This window comes from Scardinius erythrophthalmus (genome assembly GCF_964197995.2).
Source record: "Scardinius erythrophthalmus genome assembly, chromosome: 1".
Lineage (NCBI taxonomy): Eukaryota > Metazoa > Chordata > Actinopteri > Cypriniformes > Leuciscidae > Scardinius > Scardinius erythrophthalmus.
The window spans coordinates 4,578,614-4,600,472 of record NC_138221.1 but is presented as its reverse complement, the minus strand read 5'-3'; the positions used below and the strand labels follow the sequence as shown (position 1 = coordinate 4,600,472).

The 21,859-nt window shown below is 41.4% G+C and overlaps 1 protein-coding gene across 2 annotated transcripts; it reads right to left on the bottom strand.

The window, feature by feature from the left end:
- Positions 1-5,280: 5,280 nt before the first annotated feature.
- On the bottom strand, positions 5,281-20,405 carry LOC308703152 (uncharacterized protein). 2 transcript variants are annotated; one of them, XR_014031693.1, is made up of 6 exons: positions 20,367-20,402; positions 17,842-18,129; positions 13,134-14,637; positions 6,853-6,943; positions 6,415-6,575; positions 5,281-5,436 (listed from the first exon to the last, which is right to left on the bottom strand). XR_014031693.1 is itself a non-coding variant. In XM_081386474.1 (5 exons), exons 2-4 carry the CDS (start codon positions 17,897-17,899, stop codon positions 6,874-6,876), a joined length of 1,632 nt encoding a protein of 543 aa, XP_081242600.1. In that variant the 5' UTR covers positions 17,900-18,129; positions 20,367-20,405; the 3' UTR covers positions 5,688-6,575; positions 6,853-6,873. The 2 variants fall into 2 exon arrangements, 1 of the variants encoding a protein (XP_081242600.1); XM_081386474.1 differs by lacking the exon at positions 5,281-5,436 and having other exon boundaries at positions 5,688-6,575; positions 20,367-20,405.
- Between the last annotated feature and the right edge of the window lie 1,454 nt (positions 20,406-21,859).

Sequence of the window (21,859 nt, the reverse complement as noted above, 5' to 3'; positions counted from 1 at the left end):
TCGTTGACCGATCGTAGGCTTCTGGTAGGGATGTAGACTCGTAGGAGTGAGTAAAAGTAGGAGGGAGCTGAGCCTGTGATAGATCTGTAAGCAAGCGTCAATGCCTTGAATTTGATGCGAGCAGCGAGAGGTAGCCAGTGCAGAGAGATGAACAGAGGAGTGACGTGTGCCCTCTTGGGCTCGTTGAAGACAAGACGAGCTGCAGCGTTTTGGATCATCTGTAGAGGTTTGGTTGCACATGATGGAAGTCCAGCCAGAAGAGCATTGCAGTAGTCCAGCCTAGAAATGACCAGGGTCTGGACGAGAAGTTGTGTTGCATGCTCAGTATGGAAAGGCCTGATCTTCCTGATGTTGTGCAGTGCAAACCTGCATGATCGAGCTGTCTTTGAAATGTGATCTGTGAACGTCAGCTGGTCATCAAACGTTACTCCAAGATTTCTGACCGACATTGATGGGGTGATTGATGATGAATCTAGCTGGATAGTGAAGTCGTGCTGTAGAGACGGATTGGCAGGGAGGACGAGAAGCTCAGTCTTTGCCAGGCTGAGCTTGTTCCTTCATCCATGTGGAGATGTCCGCCAGACAGCTTGAGACCCGTGCAGCTACTGTGGGATCATCTGGTTGAAATGAGAGGAAGAGCTGTGTGTCATCAGCATAGCAGTGGTAGGAGAAGCCGTGTGCCTGTATGATGTGTCCCAGTGATGTGGTGTAGATGGAGAAGAGGAGGGGACCAAGAACTGAACCCTGGGGAACCCCTGTGGTCAGTTGGTGTGCTCTGGATATCTCGCCTCTCTTCATGCGACCTTGAAGGATCTACCTGTGAGATAGGACTCGAACCAGTGGAGTGAAGTTCCTGTGATGCCCAGTGATGAGAGGCTGGACATAAGGATCTGATGATTCACAGTGTCGAAGACAGCAGGAGAATGAGGACTGAAGATTTGGAAGCAGCTTTTGCAATCCGTAGGGCTTCTGTGACCGACAGTAATGCAGTCTCAGTTGAATGCCCTTTCTTGAAGCCAGATTGGTTGACATCCAGCTGGTTGTTTAGAGACAAGAAGGATGTAACTTGGTTAAAAGCAGCTCTTTCAAGTGTTTTCGCAATGAATGGTAGGAGAAAGATAGGTCTGTAATTCTCTACAAATGATGTGTTTAGTGTTGTTTTTTTAAGCAGTGGAGTTACCCGAGCCTGCTTGAATGCTGTAGGGAAAGTGCCAATATGGAGGGATGAGTTGATGATGTGTGTGAGTGCTGGTAGAAGTGTGGGAGAGATGGCTTGTAGAAGGTGTGAGGGGATGGGGTCAAGAGGGCAGGTGGTAGGAGGACTGGAGAGGAGAAGTGTAGATACTTCTTCCTCGGTTAGCGGAGAAATGGAGGATAGAGGGATATTGGCTGTGGAAGGGGTCGGTCTGGGTTCCTGTGTGTGTGTGGAGCTGAGAACTGACTGCTGATACTTGTTGTTTTGTTGGTGAAGAAGTTTGCAAAATCGTCAGCAGTTAAAGAGGAGGTGGGTGGTGGTGGAGGTGGACAGAGGAGAGAGTTGAATGTCTTGAATTGTAATCGTGTGCTGGAGGAGCTGTTGATCTTGTTGTGGAAGTATGAAGATTTTGCAGCATGAACATCAACAGAAAAGGAAGAGAGGAGAGATTTATACATACTCAGGTCAGATGCGTCTTTTGATTTGCGCCATTTCCTGCCCTGAGTTCGGTCCGGTGTTCACAAAGAACCTCAGATAACCAGGGGTTAGACGGAGTAGCGCGTGCTGGCCTGGAGGAGAGAGGGCAGATATTGTCTAGAGAAGAGGTTAGAGTGGAGCATAAGGTATCCGTTGCGATATTCACATCCAGAGATGAGAATTGTGAGGGTGGGGGAAGAGAAGATGACACAGCAGAGGAAAGATGGGAGGGGGAAAGTGAGCGCAGGTTTCGCCTGAAGGTGACTGGTGGGGGGGTTGGTGGTGCAGGGGTAGAGAGATGTAGACTGAAAGTAATGAGGAAATGATCTGAGACATGGAGAGGTCTCACCAAGATGTTGTCTGTGATGCAGTTGCGTGTGTAAACCAGGTCCAGTTGGTTGCCTGATTTGTGAGTACCTGTGGTGATGAGTCGTTTGAGATCGAAAGAGGCTAGGAGAGAGATGAAGTCTGTTGCGTGCGGCTTTTCGAGATGGATGTTGAAGTCACCGAAGACTAGAAGTGGGGTGCCGTCCTCAGGGAAAGAGAACAGCAGCACATCCAGCTCCTCTACGAAGTTACCCAGCTGACCTGGGGGGCGATAAATGACTACAATATGGATCTTATTGGGAGTTGTAAGTGTAATAGTGTGATATTCAAATGAGTTGTTGTTGCATAGAAAAGAGAGTGCTGAGTATTTCAAATTGTTAGAAATGAGAAGCCCTGTACCCCCGCCTCTCCCAGACTGGCGAGGGGAGTGACAGAAGGAGAAATTGCTAGAGAGAACAGCGGGGGTTGCTGAGTCTTCTGGACGAATCCAGGTCTCAGTCAGGCCCAGAATGAGATGCAAAGGCTGGAATAAAGTCAGCTTTATTGACTGCTGACTGAAAATTCCATAGACCCATGGAAAGAGAGAGAGGTGTGTGTGAGGATGAGAAAATGGGACGCAGATTAGCAGTATTGCGCTGCCTTTTGCGCGTGATGAAAGGGCGTTGCCTAGAGATAACAGGAATGTATTGAAAGCACATGTTGAGTAAGGTGAGAAATAAGATAAAAAGTGGGAAGGGAAAGGGAAAAGGAGATGCTTAAGTGCCTTCCTGGTGTCCTTGCTCGGTGGAGTCGCGCAGGTAGAGTCGATGGTCTTTACCCGAGTCGGTCTTCACACGAGGAGGCTGAACACAAGAGCTGAACGATTCCTAGGGGTGCAAATTACTAGGGGCTGTTTACACCTGGCCACTTCATGCGTTTTCTCAGATCGGATAGCTATCCGATCATGAAAAGACCAGGTGTAAATGCCCTCCGAAACGCATTCGAGACGGATTTGAATCCGATCGCTCAAACCATTTCAGGAGGTGGTCTGAACCGCATTCCAGACAAAACTGGACAAGTGTAAATGCATCTGGTTGTTGAAACCATATTATGTAAATTGTACTCCTCCCAAAAATGCTAAAAAAAATAAACGTGTGAGAGCGTGTTATAGGCTATATGTAATGTTATAGCCAGATATGACGACGCTACTGGAACACACATCGCCACAGATGAGCAGCTGAGCATCAACTCATTTTAACCAACGTGCAAACTATCGCAAATCAAAGTGAAAGTAAGTAGCAGATGCTTAACACACAATCATCATCATCATTAAAAGTAAAGAAATGAAATGATCTTACCAGGGCTGTTGCCGCTTTCTCTTATTGCGGTCTTTGATTTAGAAATTTTAGCTGATGATCAATAAAATGCAGCTCATATCTGTTGCTTTCATGACGTGCACTCCATTAAATCTGCATATAGCGCGGGAATTGAAGATTGGATTTAAATCCGTTTTGCAAAAACACATTTATGTGACCAGGTGTAAATGGAATCGTTTTGATAAATCAGATAGCTATCCGATCTGAGAAAACGCATGAAGTGGCCAGGTGTAAACAGCCCCCTAGACAGCGGTTTACTCGTGGGCCGATCTCGATCACGCAACAACATTACTACACAGAGCTGGCAGATCCATTGAGAAAGCATTTTAAAGCTTTACAATAAGGTTTCATTATAGTTCCTGGCACCAAGTTTAAGTCCTGGAAATATATGAAAATGAGGATGTTAATTTTTTAATATCCAAAACTGAAGCCTGCAGTTGAAATACATTTTACTTTTTTTTATGACTATCAGTGTGCATTGAAACAAATCTTTATGTATTTAATTTGCAGGAAGACCTACACTTCGGGTATTTAAGGAGGAACTGGCAGACATTTGACCAGGCGACCCATGGCCTTGGGCCTGGTTTAATGGGAAGCACATTCAAGTTCAACAGATTCACTGGAAATGTTTTGTAATATTTTGTTTTATTGTAATATTTTACAATTTTATTGTAATATTTTACAATTTTATTGTAATATAGGACTAATATTAAAAGATTGTTCAATAAAAAAATTATAGTTTGTGAACTGATTATTTAATCAACGTTTGTTCTTTTATGTTCTTTAATACAAAGATTCTCCACAGCAGTCATTGAATGAAAAGACAGTAACAGCAAGGTAAAACAAACTGTTGTAGGGGGGGATTAGGGTTCAGGCTGTAAGACTGCTGAATGACTAAAGAAACACTTCTGTCAGGCCCACTGATGCTACGCTTGATTATCAGTAAGATAGTAGAAAACTGTATATATCTTGTCTATTACCACCCACTTCTACCAAAAACAGAAATAAGCACAGTTACAATAGCTAAATATGTGGGAGCGTTGCTATAGTGTGACGATATTGTATTGCAATAGGTAGCCCTTCAAAATCAATACCAAATCAAAACTAGTTCTCTTTCATCATCTCGTGTTCGAGATCCAACTATGGGAAGGGCATCCGTACCTGACCTCTGCAGAAGCGTAAGGCTCCGCCCCCTTACCTAGGGGCATATAACGGCTGCAAGCGCTGCTATTATCCAGTTGACATTCGCTTCTCGCGATCTCTGCACTGACACAGTTCGGTTGTATCTACGCTGCTCACTTCAGGAGGACATATCGCCTGATCAGCCATGACCAAGACGTCGTCTTTTCAGCCTTTCTGCTGTGTTCTGCATCCGGAGCCGCCCGCGCTCTTGCCGTTTCTCACCTGCTCCTCCTTCCACGGTTGCCCGCCATGAATTTTTCAGAGTTCTTTACCGGAATGTCGCTGTCTAAATCTGCCGCTTCTCTGGGGAACAGCCTATCATGGGCCTGCCCGGCCACGTGTGGTGCGCTCATCGCCACTAATGACCTTCACTCATTCTGCGTGGTCAGGGGACATCAGAGCCTATTCCACTTTGTTAGTACCCCAAAATAGACAAATATCAAGACAAATATATATTAAAATCAGGGCTAAGATCGTTTTCTTGATCGATCGTCACTGTCACAAACGAGTACTCGAGTACTCCTGCCCATCCCTAGTAATTTTATTGTTGCAAGAAAAAAAAACTAGAACATTATTATTGATTTCCCAAAACAATAACCAATCAGGAACCAAATACTAACGTTAGGGGAACGTTCTGTGTTTGATGGGAAGCCCCAGAAGCAAACGTAACACTTGGCTTTCAGAACTGAAAATTATGAAATTATTCCTGATGCAAATAAAATTGGACAATAACAATAAGCTGTTGATAAAATGATAATTAGTTTAATTAAAAGTGAAAACGAACAAAGACAGATCTCAAACAATGAACAAGTTAAAACTAACTTCAGATTCATGTCTCTGTTGAAAGTGTTATGGCCTCTTCTTCAGAATGAGAAGGCAGAAGCGATTTCAGAACGGAGGCTCCAGTTAGAGGTCTGCGCGGGACTGTTTTTTAAGTCCCGCTCCCGCCCGCTCCCGCTGGGGTTATATCCCGCACCCACCCGTTCCCGCTATATATACACTATTTGTTCACCCGCTGTCTGCTTAGAATAATTTTCTTCCCGACCCGACCATCCCGCTTAATATAGATCTCGCAGAATTTCACATGTACAATTTCACAGAGAAAATAAAAATGTAGTCTGCACAAACATTGTTTTTATTATTATTTTATTCGCCTTGTCAATATACAAAATTTAACATTTTGCTGCAGACAAGTAGGGGAAAAATTGTCGCAGCGAAAAAAAAATGAAGTGTAGGCTATTATTTTTATTCGTAGCCTACTTGTGACTGCTGAACGGGAACACTTTTAGGCATTTTATCACAATGCGCAAGCCGCAAAGGGTATTTTTTCCCCATCTGCGTCTATGATGCATGAAAAAGACTCCCATACATTAGACTTGCCTGACGTGGGTTTCTTAGCAGTAAACTGACCATTGTCCAGTCCAAGTTGAACGTCCTTCAAGGACAGCACATCCACTTTGCTCTGCCATTTTTTTCTTTTGAGGGCCGTTTATCACATACAGTCTGCCCTGAGGAGTCGGACCGTTATGCACATGCTGCGCGCGCGCACAGATCCAGCAAATACAATCAATGCATGACAGAAAGAACCGTTACTGGTCCGTGCGTGTAGCGCATGCATAACGGTCCTGAGTGCAGGGCAGACTGTAGCCTATACCGGGTGGTCGATAAGATTAAGATTAGGTAAAGCGAAGATATGCTGTTCTGAAAGAACGTCGGCGTCGGGAACGTGATATTGAATGACCGACCGCTCCCGTTCAAATTACACCAGAGTTACCGACCGCTACCGTTTTTTAGTCGGAAATTTAATCCCGCGGCGCAAAATATCTGGTCGGGTCCCGCGGATCCCGCGGGACAGCCGCGGGAATGCAGACCTCTAGCTCCAGTGAAACTCTTCCTGCATTGATCACGTCACAGTTTCTTTTCAGTGAGAACTCTCATGTGAATCTTCAGACTTTTCCACGTGAAGCGTTTTTTACACTGAGGGCAGGAAACAGATTTTTTGGCTTCTGTTATTCCTTTCTTGTTCACGTCCATCAGGTCTAAAATAAACATTAAATCAAGTGAGATTTCAAATGAGAGACAAATGTGACATGAAAAGTGAAGCTCAAAGTCAATATCACTGATGAGTTCAATAGACACTTTAATCCCATCAAATCTGGTCAACAACTGTTAAGCATGATTACGATCTATTTTAATGCCATGAAGATGATGTGTGTTATAAATCACTAGTTTGGTCATGAAACAATGTAAATCTGGTGAGCATCAGCATGTTCTTCATCATGGTGAATGAATGAGGAATCAAGAATAAACACTAACCTCTTTGTTCTTCAGTGTGTTTCATTCTGCAGATTCAGGATCACTGGCGTTCGCTCTGTCCTCTCCTTCCAGATGCTTTCTGGTAGTTCTGCTAAAAACAAACAAGTTTCATTTCTAACAGACATGATGCGAGAGGAATAATCAATATTTCAGACTCTGAACTAGGCTTATCACGTTTAAAAAATAGTGACATTGATCATGTGACTTAAAGGACACCTGTTATGCAAAATTCACTTTTACATGGTGTTTGACGGACACTGCAGTTTTAGCGTAGACCCGCCCTGTGTGAGCTAAACACAGTCCGCCACTGTTTCGACGCCGGAGCAGCTGTACACACGAATGTCTCCTAAGCGACTGAGGTGTTTTGTTGTTGGATGTAAGAATGAACATAGCAGTCTTCATTTACTCTCGTTATTACTCGAGGATGGATCTGTACCAACTATCCGTGATCCAGCTTACAGTCTCCGGAGTGATAGGCCTAACGATACTGATCACGACAGTAATGCGCACTTCTTTATTACAGTCAGAGTCAGAGTCGTTTATTACATCAGAGTTGTTTTACGGATATAAAGTTTGCCAGTTTATTAAGCACTCCCTGAAAGGATGTAAGGGGCAAACAGGTCAATTGAGCCCAAAGGGAATTATTAATTAATTTATAGGGAATTCGAAAGAATCACTTAATAGGGCCGAGCCAATGACTCGTCCAGCGTTCATTTGAACAGGCCGTAACTATCAGCTCATATCCAAACTAGTGAAAACTTTATTTATGAGCAAGGTAACTTAAATCAGCAGTTTAAGACATTAAATTCCTAAGCACATAACACAAGAACACTTCTCTTTAAAATACAAACAAAACATGATTATTCCAGGGTTGCAGACTGTGACCAAAATGCATATTCAACCATTTTTTGAGAATGTGCGAGCTTAAATTTTATGTGGTCGCATTTGTGCGAGTGCATGGTCATGTACTACTCAGTTAAATTCACGCATGAATTTTCCTGCATTGAACTTGTTTTAGCACCCGCCAAAGTGAATTTTTTGATCGGCGAGTAATGTAAATGACCTGCTGCGCTTGTGACAGGGCGCATGTTTAACTGAAAGAACGAGCACAGAGAGAGAGAGAGCCGGTCGCGCGCGCACACTCTCTCTCTCTTCGGAGCCAGGCGAAAGTGTAAACAAGACTTCACCGTCTCCAAACTAAGCGCCTCCCTCGCACATATTAATCAAAATAAATCAGCACGGAGGTAAAAGGTCGGAAGACCAAAGTTTCATGTGGAGCATTCAGAGATTTTTTTTCCTGAATTACCGCTGGGTGTGAAGTAGGCTAAATAAGTTTCCTTATCTTCTCTGAAAAGCGTTCCGGACATTCAGCTGATATAAAACAACACTTTAATGTTATGTTGTTTAATGTTGTTTTAACAAACAAAACTACCCAGTGATGAAATGTTTTATGTGTTGACAGAAATCTTGGATGTCCATGTCCTAACTGCTGGGATAATCACACAACGCGTACGACACGTCCAATTCCCGAACTAATGCCTCCTTTGAACAGGTTCATTTTAATGAATGGTTAAAACAACTGATCTTTCCAACAGTGAACTCAGGAGACATCTGAATTGGTGCATAACTAATCAGTAACACTTTACAATAAGGTTCTATTTATTACATAAATTACATAAAAAGTAGGCTACAGTTTAATACTCAAGCTTAAGCTTTAAAATAAATAAAACCACTTGTTTTTTTGAAAAGCATATGACTACATTTTTCCACACAGTGCTATCAAGAATCGACAAGAGAATCGTTAAAGAATCGTATCGATAAGCAGAATCGTCAGTGGCATTGATATTGATAAAATCTTATCAATTCCCATCCCTATGTGAAGACAGTAAAATTATTATCAAACATTAAAGAACATACATGTTTTTTTTGTTTTTTTGAGACTTAAAATATTAAAACATTTTGCTAACATGAGGTTTGCTTGTGTCACGGTCAGTCATTTACATCAGTGCAAAACTATGGTATGCAGATTAAGACCCCTATTCATCAGCATGCATTGATTAATCCCATGGCATGTAGCAGAAAAAAAAAAAAAAAAAGGTGTGACCAAATCATATGCTGGTGCGACCAACTGAGAAAGTTGGTAGCACCAGTGCAACCAGTGGAAAAGTTAGTCTGGAGCCCTGTATTCTATTACATAGAACTAATATCAAACAAACACACACACACACACATTCATACGAGTTGCAGAAAGAAAGAAAGTGAGGAAAGAATGAGTTTTAAGAGTGCGATGATGAAATCCCAAGTTTCTAGCAATATATGCTAGCCGAAATTAGCCCCGCCCACAACATTCGAAGTCTGGAATTTCGGGCTTAACTTGATCTGTTGTGGAGTAACTATGCTCTATGCTCTATAACTATGCTCGAACCAGAGCTGTTAGTACTAATCAAATTGTCAGGGCGGGCTTTATACGATGATGGATAGATGATCAACAGTAACGTAATCATCCACGTCACAAAGAGAGCTTGTGCTGAATTCATTAACAACAAAGATGGCTGCCGCTTGAGAGTTGAGATGTGTAGATTCTGCCATCGCGTCTGTTACAGAAGATTTCGACAGCGCATTCATTTTAAGAGGAACAGAAACCGCAATCAAGGCATTTGTCGATCGGAAAGGTCTCTGAACAAAACCCCAAGATACTTAAACTCCTCCACCTTGAGGCAGGAACTCTCCACCAACCTGAAGTGGGCAAGCCACCCTTTTCTGACTGAGGACCATGGCCTCGGATTTGGAGGTGCTGACTGGCAGGGCTGCCCGGCGACAAAGGGCAGCCCTGCCAGAGTCCAACATGCACCGGGAACAAGTCTGACTTACTGCCGGCAATGCGAACCAAGCTCCTGCTTCGGTCGTACAGGGACCAGACAGCCCTTAGCAAAGGACCCCGGACCCCATACTCCCGGAGCACCTTGCACAGGCCGCCGCGAGGGACACAGTCAAATGCCTTCTCCAAATCCACAAAGCACATGTGGACTGGTTGGGCAAACTCCCATGAACCCTCCAGCACCCTGTAGAGCAGTGTTACTCACTGCGCGGCTCGCCAAGCTTTAATTTGTGGCTTACATGGCGGTAAATAATACGGTGATATGATAATGCAGTCACTACAGATGTTTCATAAAAACATTAATAACAAGTAGGGCTTTAACATAACCCTTTAAAAACTCAAAGTGTCAGCTCTGTTACAAATAATTTCGATCGGATTGAAAGGGGTGGTTTATCGAGAGAACATGAAAAAACTTGATTGATTGAAAACCGAAACTGAAAGGACGACGTGTGACGCGCTGAACGAGTTGTTCTCACGATGAATAAAGTGTCACATAAATGAGTGTCCTGTCATTCTATAATTCTCCTTTCACTCAGCATCTGTGAAGTAAAGCAGGACAACGGCTCACCAGTCCTTGTTTCAGATTATCATATAGACAACTGGTTTTGGGCATTTTTACTGCATGATAAATACAAACAGCACGGCAAAACAGTTCATATTCTGATTTGAATCTTTTGACTTATAAACACGCACATCAACCCGATCATGTATCACATCACGATGTTTAGCGTTCATGTAAACTACAATACATTCAGATTCATCAATCGAAATTAATTCAGTCCGATTGAAACAAAAGTCGTGCATGTAAACATATCCAGTCTCTACGGAGTTGCCAGTTCGGTCTATTCTGGCGGTCGATTCAGCTCTTAAAGGGGGAGTGAAATGCTATTTCATGCATACTGAGTTTTTTACACTGTTAAAGAGTTGGATTCCCATGCTAAACATGGACAAAGTTTCAAAAATTAAATTGTACGTTTGAAGGAGTATTTCTGTGCCAAAAATTGTCCTTCCGGTTTGTCACAAGTTTCGGAAAGTTTTTTTCGAGTATGGGTCTGTGTGACGTTAGATGGGGCGGAATTTCCTTATATGGGTCCTAAGGGCACTTCTCCCGGAAACCCGCAGGCGCGCGCGCATCCATAGACCAGAGAGAGAAGAGAGCGAAAGCAGTACCTCATCAAATACCACATTGTTCTTCCTGAATCTGAGGTTCTACTATTGGCCGTATTCTCCTCTCCAGTACCCTGGCATAGACTTTCCCAGGGAGGCTGAGAAGTGTAATCCCCCTGTAGTTGGAACACACCATCCGGTCCCCCTTCTTAAAAAGAGGGACCACCACCCTGGTCTGCCATCCCAGAGGCACTGTCCCCGACCGCCACGCGATGCTGCAGAGGCGTGTCAGCCAAGACAGCCCCACAACATCCAGAGACTTGAGGTACTCAGGGCGGATCTCATCCACCCCCGGAGCCTTGCCACCGAGAAGTTTAACTACCACCTGCAGTTCGCTTGGCCTGCCGGTACCCGTCAGCTGCCTCAGGAGTCCCAAAAGCCAGCCAGGCCCAATAGGAATCCTTCTTCAGCTTGACGGCATCCCTTACTTCCAGTGCCCACCACCGGGTTCGGGGATTGTCGCCTCCACAGACACCGGAGACCTTACGGCCACAGCTCCGAGCAGCCGCTTTGACAATGGAGGTGGAGAACATGGTCCACTTGGACTCAATATCTCCAGCCTCCCTCAGGATCTGGTCAAAGCTCCGCCGGAGGTGGGAGTTGAAGATCTCTCTGACAGGAGACTAGGCCAAAATGTCCTTTCTTAATCTTTTCTCACGTAACGGGATGTTCGCTGTCTAGGTAACTTAGGGGAACTCCCACTGCCAACGCCCCAAATTCAGTCAGGCAAATTAAGAAAGATCACGGCTTTAGTCAACATGTAGGCCTATTTTAAAATAAACTAATTTGTAGATTGTGTAAACATTTTAAATGTTGTGTTTTTACTTTTTTGTAAAAAAATTGTTAGAAATAAAACAAAATAATCTGTAATACCATACATTAGCCACTAGATGTCTGTATAGCCCTTTACATAAATATATATTCAGGCCTGTGTGTATATTTTGCAAATATTGTACACTGGACCAAATTCTTAAAAATAAAAGTTTTTTTATGTTTTTTTTTAAAATAATATTTCTTCTTGCTTGACTTTATTTATATACGTCACCTTGAAGTAATCCAAAAGTAATCAGTTACATTACTTTCATATTAAAGTACTTGGATTACGTTACTGAATACTTTTTTATGAAGTAATTTGTAACTGTAATGGAATACATTTTTAAAGTAACCCTCCCAAGCCTGATTGCGACACCCCTTATTGGTGATTTTAAAGGTCCCGTTCTTCGTGATCCCATGTTTCAAACTTTAGTTAGTGTGTAATGTTGTTGTTAGAGTATAAATAATATCTGTAAAATGATAAAGCTCAAAGTTCAATGCCAAGCGAGATATTTTATTTAACAGAAGTCAACTACATCGAACGGCCCATTTGGACTACATCCCTCTACTTCCTTCTTTAATGACGTCAGTAGAACAGTTTTTTGACTAACCTCCGCCCACAGGAATAATCCCTCAACTCTACCAAAATTCGTTTATGTACTTGCGCACTTCTAATAACTTACTGTGTTTACTCAGCTCTTACGGTGATTTTCTGAAGTAAAACTGACGCTTAATCTTTTGTGTGATGTACAATAAACTTTATTAAACTCATCAGTATATGTTTGATCATCATTCAGACAGCAGACTTGTAGGCTATTAATAAATAATGGATACATACAAGCAGATGACAAATACGTTATAATAACCGTAATCAAACTACTAAACTATACCTGTTTCATCTCTATACAGCACTCTGACTCTGTAGGCATTATTGTCCGACTCGAAATGAACACCGTTACTGAGAGTTTCTGATATTATCATCATTCAGTGAGATGAAATTGTCCTGAGAGACTGAGCGCGAGCTCATGAAGCTCCGCCCCCTGTGTCGTCCAGCAGCAGCTTATTTGCATTTAAAGGGCACACACTAAAACAGAGCGTTTTTCTGAGCCCCAAAAAATGACAATTTAAACATGCTGTAAAAAATGATCTGTTGGGTATTTTTTGCTGAAACTTCACATACACACTCTGGGGACATCAGAGACTTATTTTACATCTTGTGAAAAGGGGCATAATATGGGACCTTTAATATAGATGTAGATAACGAAAAATATGCATTGGAATTGGCATTTAAAGACATTCTGAACTCTTTTTGAGTTAAACAACGTGTCAGGACCTACTCATTGTCGTAATCATACCCTAGATCTAATATTACACAGAATCAATGTTGATGCCGTTGCTCAGCACATGAAAATGAACTACTTACCGTGATCTCAGACTGAGGTGATGTGGTTTCTCCACTGCATGGATCTTCATGTGTCGCTTCAGGTGAGTTTTAATAGAGAAACTCTTTCCGCACTGATCACACGTGTGCGGCTTCTCTCCAGTGTGGATCCTCTCATGTTTTTTCAGATGTGTTGACTGATTGAATCTCTTGTCGCAGTGTGAACACTTGTAAGGTTTTTCTCCAGTGTGAAGCATCTCATGTGATCTCAGATGTCCTGGCTGATTGAATCTCTTGTGACAGTGTGAACACTTGTACGGTTTTTCTCCAGTGTGAATTCTCTGGTGCAGTTTTAAACTGTTTGCTGTGGTAAAGATCTTATCACACTCAAAGCACATGTACTCTCTCACACCAGTGTGAGTTTTCTGATGTATATGTAAATACAGCAGAAGTGAAAAACTCTTTCCACACACAGAACATGAATGCGGCTTCTCCTTCATATGAACTGTCAGGTGTTTCTTCAGGTTTGATGCCCAGAGAAATTTTCTGCTGCATTGATCACATGAGAACGTCTTCTCTCCGGTGTGGATCATCATGTGACTCTTAAGATTACTTTTGCATGAGAATCTCTTTTCACACTGATCACACATGAATGGCTTCTCTCCCGTGTGGATCCTCATGTGTCCTTTAAGGTGTTCTGCTTGGGTGAAACTCTTCCCACATTGATGGCATACATGTGGCTTCTCTCCAGTGTGGATCATCATGTGAACATTAAGTTGCTGTTTGTTTGTGAAACTCTTCCCACATTGATCACACGTGTGCGGCTTCTCTCCAGTGTGGATCCTCATGTGTACCTTCACATCACTTTTAAAAGCAAAACTCTTTCCACACTGATTACACGTGTGCGGCTTCTCTCCAGTGTGGATCATCTCATGTGATCTCAGATGTGCTAACTGACTGAATCTCTTGTCACAGTGTGAACACTTGAAAGGTTTTTCTCCAGTGTGAATTTTCTGGTGCAGTTTTAAACCGTCCACTGAAATGAAAGTCTTCTCACACTCAAAGCACATGTATTCTCTTACACCAGTGTGTATTTTCTGATGTCTTTGTAAATATTGCAGCAGTGAAAAACTCTTTCCACACACAGAACATGAATGCGGCTTCTCCTTCGTATGAACTATCATGTGTCTCTTCAGGTGTGGTGCACTAAGAAAGGTTTTGCCGCACTGATCACACGAGAATGGCTTCTCTCCGGTGTGGATCCTCATGTGAACATTAAGACTTTGTTTGGTTGTGAAACTTTTTCCACATTTATCACATGTGAACGGCTTCTCTCCAGTGTGAACTCTCATGTGAACATCAAGACTATGTTTGCATGTGAAACTCTTTCCACACTGAGTGCAGGTGAAAGATTTCTTGGCTCTTCTTTTCTTTAAAAATGTCTGTTTAGTCTTTGAGCGACTCAAAGTTTTTCCTCCAGGTTTGACATGATGTTCCTCCTTCACTTCACTCAGTTCTTCACTCTCCTCGCTCTCTTCCATCAGGTCTGACATGAAAGAAAAAATTATTAATTTAATTTTCAGTACATCAAAATAATTCAAAGAGAGAAATATAAAGTGAAGGACATGAAAGTGAGCCCTGATGTAATAGTAGAAAGTAGACAACTGCTATAAAATATTATGATAATTTGATGCCTTTTTATAAATGATTATATGTCCTTGAAACTTTCCATGAATGAGGTAAATTTATCTTCCAATTATTATTTTTATAGGCACGAATTAGTTTCTTTAGCAATAACTATTGAATATATTTGATCAATGACACATATCTAACATGATATTAACATTAAAATATACAATACTGCCATATTTTGACACCAACATTGAGATTGATATTTATTTAACTAAAACCGTTTGAATTATTAATGGCCGTTCACAGACTAGCCGTGACTTGCTCTGATTTGTAAGTGACCAGACCACTACGCGTGAGCTGGGACGCAGAGGACCTGAGGACGCATTCGCAGCAGTCCTAGTTGGATTATTGGTGAGGCCGAAGCCATGAGACCCAGCATCTTCTGGAATCTCTTGAAGGGAACGCGGGTGCCCGCCCTAAAAGATGTCGCCAGGCACCGATTAGAAAGTGCGTGCACTTCGGTGAGGCGCGCTCTCATGTGTACCAAGTCTATTTCTATACCCAGGAAGGAGATGTTCCAGCTGGGAGATAGTGTGCTTTTGGAGAATTTGATCCTGAGGCCCAGGCATTCTAAGTGGTCATTAAAAATCCCAGGATGTCTTTCGAAAGAGTAGGGGTGTAACCCCGGCATTCTGGCCAAATTTGCCCCTTGGCCTTTGTCTATCATGGCCTCCTAATCATCCTCATATACTGATTGGCTTCATCACTGTCTCCTCTCCACCAGTAAGCTGGTGTGTGGTGGGCGTTCTGGCGCAACATGGCTGCCGTCGCATCATCCAAGTGGATGCTGCACATTGGTGGTGGTTGAGGAGATTCCTCCTTCTATGTAAAGCGCTTTGAGGTCTCAGAAAAAGCGCTATATAAATGCAACAAATTATAAGTGGTTGAGGAGTCAGCTCTGTGAGTTATTAATAGCTCCTCTGATTGGACTATGATGAGCCAATCATCGAGGTAGTTTAACACTCACACTCCCCACTGTCTCAAGGGGAAGAGCGCTGTGTCCATACACTTCATTAAGTTATGGGGCGCTAGAGACAGGCCGAATGGTAGTACTGTGTACTGATAAGCCTGCCCTTCGAATGCAAACCTCAGGAATGGTCTGTGATGGGGCACTATCTGGATGTGAAAATAGGCGTCTTTCAGATCCACTGAGAAAAAAACAATCTCTCGGGCGAATATGCGCGAGAATTTGTTTGGTTGTCAACATCCTGAATGGACACGTCATAAGCGCTTTGTTCAGGTGCTGCGGAGTTGACATTTCCAGCCGCCTGAACAGAGGGAACTGGGGAATGTCTGAAGGATTTTCGAGAGATCGGTCTGGCCTCGGCGGGACTCGAATTCTCTCTTTTTCGCCCTGTGACTAGGACAGCTTACGAGGTTCGGGGTCCAACGCAATCCTGGGTCGGGGTCCCCGCCTCTTAGGGAACGGAGTGTTCCTAGCAGAGCGGGAGCGACGACAGACTTCAGCCGCTGGGCAGGGGCTGGGTGACCGGCGGCGCTGACTTGGCCTTCCACGACTTCGTAAGTTCGTCATGAACTTCGGGGAAGAAGGGGGAAGGTCTCTGCTGAGGGGTCTGTTGGCGCCCTTGCAGGAACCACTCGTCGAGCCTGCTGCCTGAGGGTTGCTCGAGTGGAGACCAGTCGAGCCAGAGGTCTGCCACGGCCTTGGTGAGCACGCAGAGAAATTCCACGTCGATGTTGGTCCTCACGCTGTCTTGTGTGGACGGAGGGGGCCTGGAAACGGAACCCGCCCAGTCGTCGCAGTCCGAAGCCGCTAGGGAAAGGCTGTCATCCTTTTCCTCTTCCCCTTTGTCACATTCCGGGCAGCTGCCCTTCCCAGGCAGGAAGCGCACAGAATGTGGCGGTCTCCACCGACGAGTGGACCTCTACACGAGGCGCAGGTGGTGCGAGGCATTTGAAACAATGCCTCGGAAATATACTCTTTTAAAGTGTGAATGCAGCGGCGAACACACAGGATTTGCAATAAAAGGATATGGCGCGCCGGATGGCACAGTGAAACAGCGTGCTGAATGAAGCCGGCGTCTTCAGGAGCTTATCCCGCTGAAAGGCGTTTCGACGGCGGAGAGTGCTCCTATTCCGGAGGTCAGCGAAGTGGAGAAGTCGCTGAAGGAGTAAAAATCTGGAGCACCTAGGCAAGGCACAGCAATATATGGCCTCTGACCACGCCCATACTGGCGGGCTCTGACGCGCCAGGGGCCGCCAGGCGTCCTGATTGGTTCTTGCGTCAAAGCCGCCTCGCCATAGGTTCGTGCAGTTGCCGCAGCACAGCCAATGACCGCTCTCGCGCTCAGTTGTGCTCGCTGTGCAGCTGCACTGCGTTTTAAAAAGTTTGCTTCAATATTCTCGAGAAAAGGAGGTTTTCCCATAGCGTAAGCTAGCTTTACGCAATACGAGAGACCTCTCGAAAGGGAACTATGAATTGTGACAGAAATAGTCAAAGGCTTACAAGTACTACACATCTTTTTCCAGCACTTCAAAACTATAATATCATGTTATTTTTAATGTGATGACCAACACATTTTTTGTTCATCCTTCAGATTCCCCTAAAACTAAAAATTAAGATGTAGGAAAACTCTTATTTAAACACTAAATTGCCACTGTAAACAGTAGGATGACTATTGGCTATTTTCACTCCCTAATTTTTTCATTCATTTTGCTTTTAATTCATATTAAGACATTATGAATGATAATAACTAAAGTTAATGTCATCTACACCCTAAATTAAGCTGAGTGCTTTATTGTCAGCCCCAGTGCCGCCACCAGATACTCTCTACTCTCAGTGGCTGCGGTGCCACGGCCCTCAGATGCTAGTCTGGAGCCTGTGGACTTAAAATAAAACTGCACATTGTAATATCTGTACGTTAAGTCTATTTATTATCAAATAATTTGTCAGTAAAAAAAGTTAGTCTGGAGCCCTGCCCAGAACATTCTGTACCGTTTCATAGTTGAACTGTTTATCTAAATGTGATGAAGTGCTTGAATGTTTCTAACATGAATGTTCTTCAGCATCATGAATGAATGAAGAATAAACACCAACCTCTTTGTTCTTCAGTATCTTCAGTGTGTTTCATTCTGCAGGGTTCTGGATCACTCATGTTCTCTCTGTCCTCTTTAATAAACTCAAGTCTTTGCAGATTTCAGCTCTTCCTGATGCTCTGATGATCGTCTTCACTTGTAGCTGATGGGAATTACAGCATTTATTGGAGAATTGCAGTGGGAGGAGCTTCTCTGATGATGTGATTGCAGTGGGAGGAGCTTCACTGATGACGTGACTGCAGTGGGAGGAGCTTCTCTGATGATGTGTTCCAACGTGGGAGGAGCTGATCTGCCAAAATAAAAAAAATCTATTGTTTTTTCAAATGTTTTTAATAATACATGACACTTCTAAGCATTTATGTCAGATTCATGAATTGTTACTTCAAAAACTGTACAGATATGGGATTAGAGGAGTGGCCTTTTCTTGGCTCCAGACTTATCTGAAGAATAGATCACAGTATGTCCACACCAATGGCACTGATTCCCAGCTGCTGACAATTACCTGCGGGTTGCCACAGGGGTCAGTGTTGGGTCCGTTTTTGTTTCTTATGTATATAAACGATCTTTGTTTAGTTTCAAAAACATCAAACCTTATTTTATTTGCTGATGACACCAGCATGCTTAGTTGTGGTCAAAATTTAGAAGCATTGATAGATATAGTAGAAAAACAATTATTGTTAAAGAAGTGGTTTGATTCTAATAAGTTAACCCTTAATTTAAATAAAACCAAATTTATAGTTTTCGGAAATCGTGCCATTAATGTGTGTATAAATTTAAGAATAAATGATACTGAGATAGAACGAGTGAAATAAAATTTCTTGGAGTATTTTTACAAAATAAGCTTAGCTGGAAGCCCCATATAAACTATATCAAGGCAAAGCTATGTAAATCTCTTGCAATAATATCCAAAGTTAAAGAACTTTTAAATGAAAAAAAAAATATATTTATTTTATACTGTTCCCTGGTTCTCCCGTACATGACCTATGGCCTAGAAGTTTGGGGAAACACTTATAAAACCAATCTTAATCCAATAAGTATCATTCAAAAAAGAGCTATCCGTATTGTGAATAAAGTGGATTACAGGGCCCATACAAATGAGCTCTTCATTAAACTAAAAGCACTAAAATTGAAGGATTTGGTTGAGTTTAAAACAGCACAATTTATGTATAATATAAGCCATAATAATTCGCCAGTGCATATCCAGGGATTGTTCCAAAAACGAGATTGTGTTTATAATTTCCGAAAGGAAGAAATGTTTCAAAAACAGAATGAGTGCAAAGCAGCATTGTGTTTCTTTTGTTGGGATTAATGTGTGGAGTAAGTTGGACCAAGAGCTAAAAGACTGTAAAACCTTAATTCAATTTAAAATTCTTTTGAAGAAATCAATTATAAAAAAAATACATTGAGAATGGATGCTAAGGATGTAAATGGATGCTGGGGATGTTTGTTTTTCTTTTTCTTCTTTGTGATGATTTAGGGGAATGGAAAAGAAAAAAAAAGTGAAAGGGAAAATTGAAAAGAAGGAAAAGGGGAAGGAAGAGGGAAAAGAAAGGAGAAAAAGGAAATGTATAACTTCATGTATAAGACATTGGCAGCTTTACTGATTATGTAAATGCACTGGGATATGCGCAATAAGCTTTTGCTTCTGCCTATTCCATTTCAGACTTTATGTTGATTTATGTCATCATTTGTTAAATGTTTAAATGTCTGAATAAAATAAATCTGAAATCTATGTCTGTCTATCTATTCATTAGACATCCATCTATTTGTATTGCTAATCCTAACATTATTCTGCTTCTTCATTAAAATACAGGTATCTAGGAATATATATAGGAATATAGAAAATAATATCCATAATTTTAATTCTTCCAAACATAAATAATGGTAAAAAAACTGTTAAAATCATAAAAACAGAAATAAAAGGTACATAAAGTAGCCAACAAATCCCCTCAGTCTGCTGACACCAATGAAATGAGCTTTAAGTGTCGATTTACAGGAGATCTGAAGACATCAGCATAATAAATGAGGTGAAAACAGGAACTATTGTCATGAAATAAAGAGTGTTTTCAGCAGATCTGTTAATAAATCCATTGAAAGAAAATACTGTAATTTCTCACTTGGATAGAACATCAATAAGATAAAAACAATCACTAATGACACTCATCTCCGTACAGAGAAATACAGCAGCATAATGTACGTGAATCTAAATATAATTTTATTTTGTAACCCTTCACAGATCTCAAACTTTAACTCGACATTCAGTTACAGTTCTCACTCCAAACATCGAGACAATCACACAAACGAACACAACATCGCTCAGGTCTGAATGAACTCAACATATTCTCCTCATGCTCGCTGCTGCTGCACTAAATGTTTATTTCAGAAGGAAGACGCTAGAAAAGACGCACAAGTATCGCTGTGATCGATGAAAATAATACAGAAATGAGCCTGTCGTTTAATCAAACTGTATAAAGTGTGTGTGATGGTTGTGTAAATATGAGAAATATCATGAACTGCTCTCCTCACCTCAGAAGACTCGACGGTGCGTCCCAATTCTTCTTCAGTGAATTTTATTGGCAGCTTGCAATCTTTGTGCATTACCGCCATCTACTGGATTGAGGTGTGATCACATTGGGAAGTCATAAATAATATATATTATTTCTAATATAATATTTATATTATATCATTTATCTTGCCAGAGTTTATGAATACCATCTTTAATTATTGTTTTCAATTCTGATTTGCTGAGTGGAACCTGTTCTTCTACTTGTTCTGCTTTAAGTGCTTCTTTTGCCAACTCGTCTGCCCTCTCATTGCCCTCAATACCTGTGTGCGCTGGAACCCAAGTGAACTGTAATATTAACTTCTGTTGAGTTATCCTGAAAATCATCTGATGAACTTCATCTAAAAGATGAATGAATGAATGAATGAAATCTTTATTTCGAACAATTAATAAAACAATAATAATAATAATACAATTAAAAAAGACAGCAATGCGTATGAAATATCCATACAAATAAATAAACAAGTTTTAGCATGATAAGCATGATAGGTAGAAGCCCTAGGCTTATCAAGACCTACCCCCAGTAACTACACATACCAATTCACATTTAAACAAGAAAAATCAAACATAACGTTTTAAATAATAAAACAATTAAACATAAATTTAAATAATGCTTTATCTTAATATAAAAAAAACATTAACAAATACCTTTTCAAGCAGTATTTACAACCATAATGAATTATCATTCACCCTCTCCACTTCTGTATTTATCAAAAATAAAACTTTTGTACCTTTCTTTAAATTGCAACATATTAACACTTTGTTTGATCGAACTGCTCAGACCATTCCACAAAATCACCCCACAAATCGAAATACACATACTTTTGAGTTTTGTCCGAGTCCTATGTTGACTCAAATTTAAATCCCCTCTCAAGTTATAACCCCCAACCCTATCTGTAAATAACTGTTGTATGTTTCCAGGCAACTGTTTATTTATTGCTTTATAAATTAATTGAGCTGTCTTAAATTTAACAAGATCATTAAACTTTAGAGTGTGCATTTTTAAATATAGTAAATTAGTATGCTCATGATATCCTACCTTATTTACTATCCTAATTGCTTTTTTGTATTGTGCTTAATGTTTGTAAGGTGGTTTTGTAGGTGTTGCCCCATACTTCAACACAATAATTTAAATAAGGCAACACAAGTGAACAATACAAAATAAAAAGTGCTTTTTTACTCAATACATGCCTTGCTTTCCCCATTACTCCAATACTCTGCGCTATTTTTGTTCTAACATATTTGATATGTGGTTTCCAATAAATTTTATTATCAAGAATCACACCCAAAAATTTATTTTCATACACTCTTTCTATTTCAACATTATTAATCATAACTTTTACTTGTGTGTCGGTTTTACGATTACCAAACAGCATAAATTTGGTTTTATCTAGATTTAATGATAATTTATTTAAGTCAAACCATATTTTTAACTTATTAATTTCTGATGTGACCA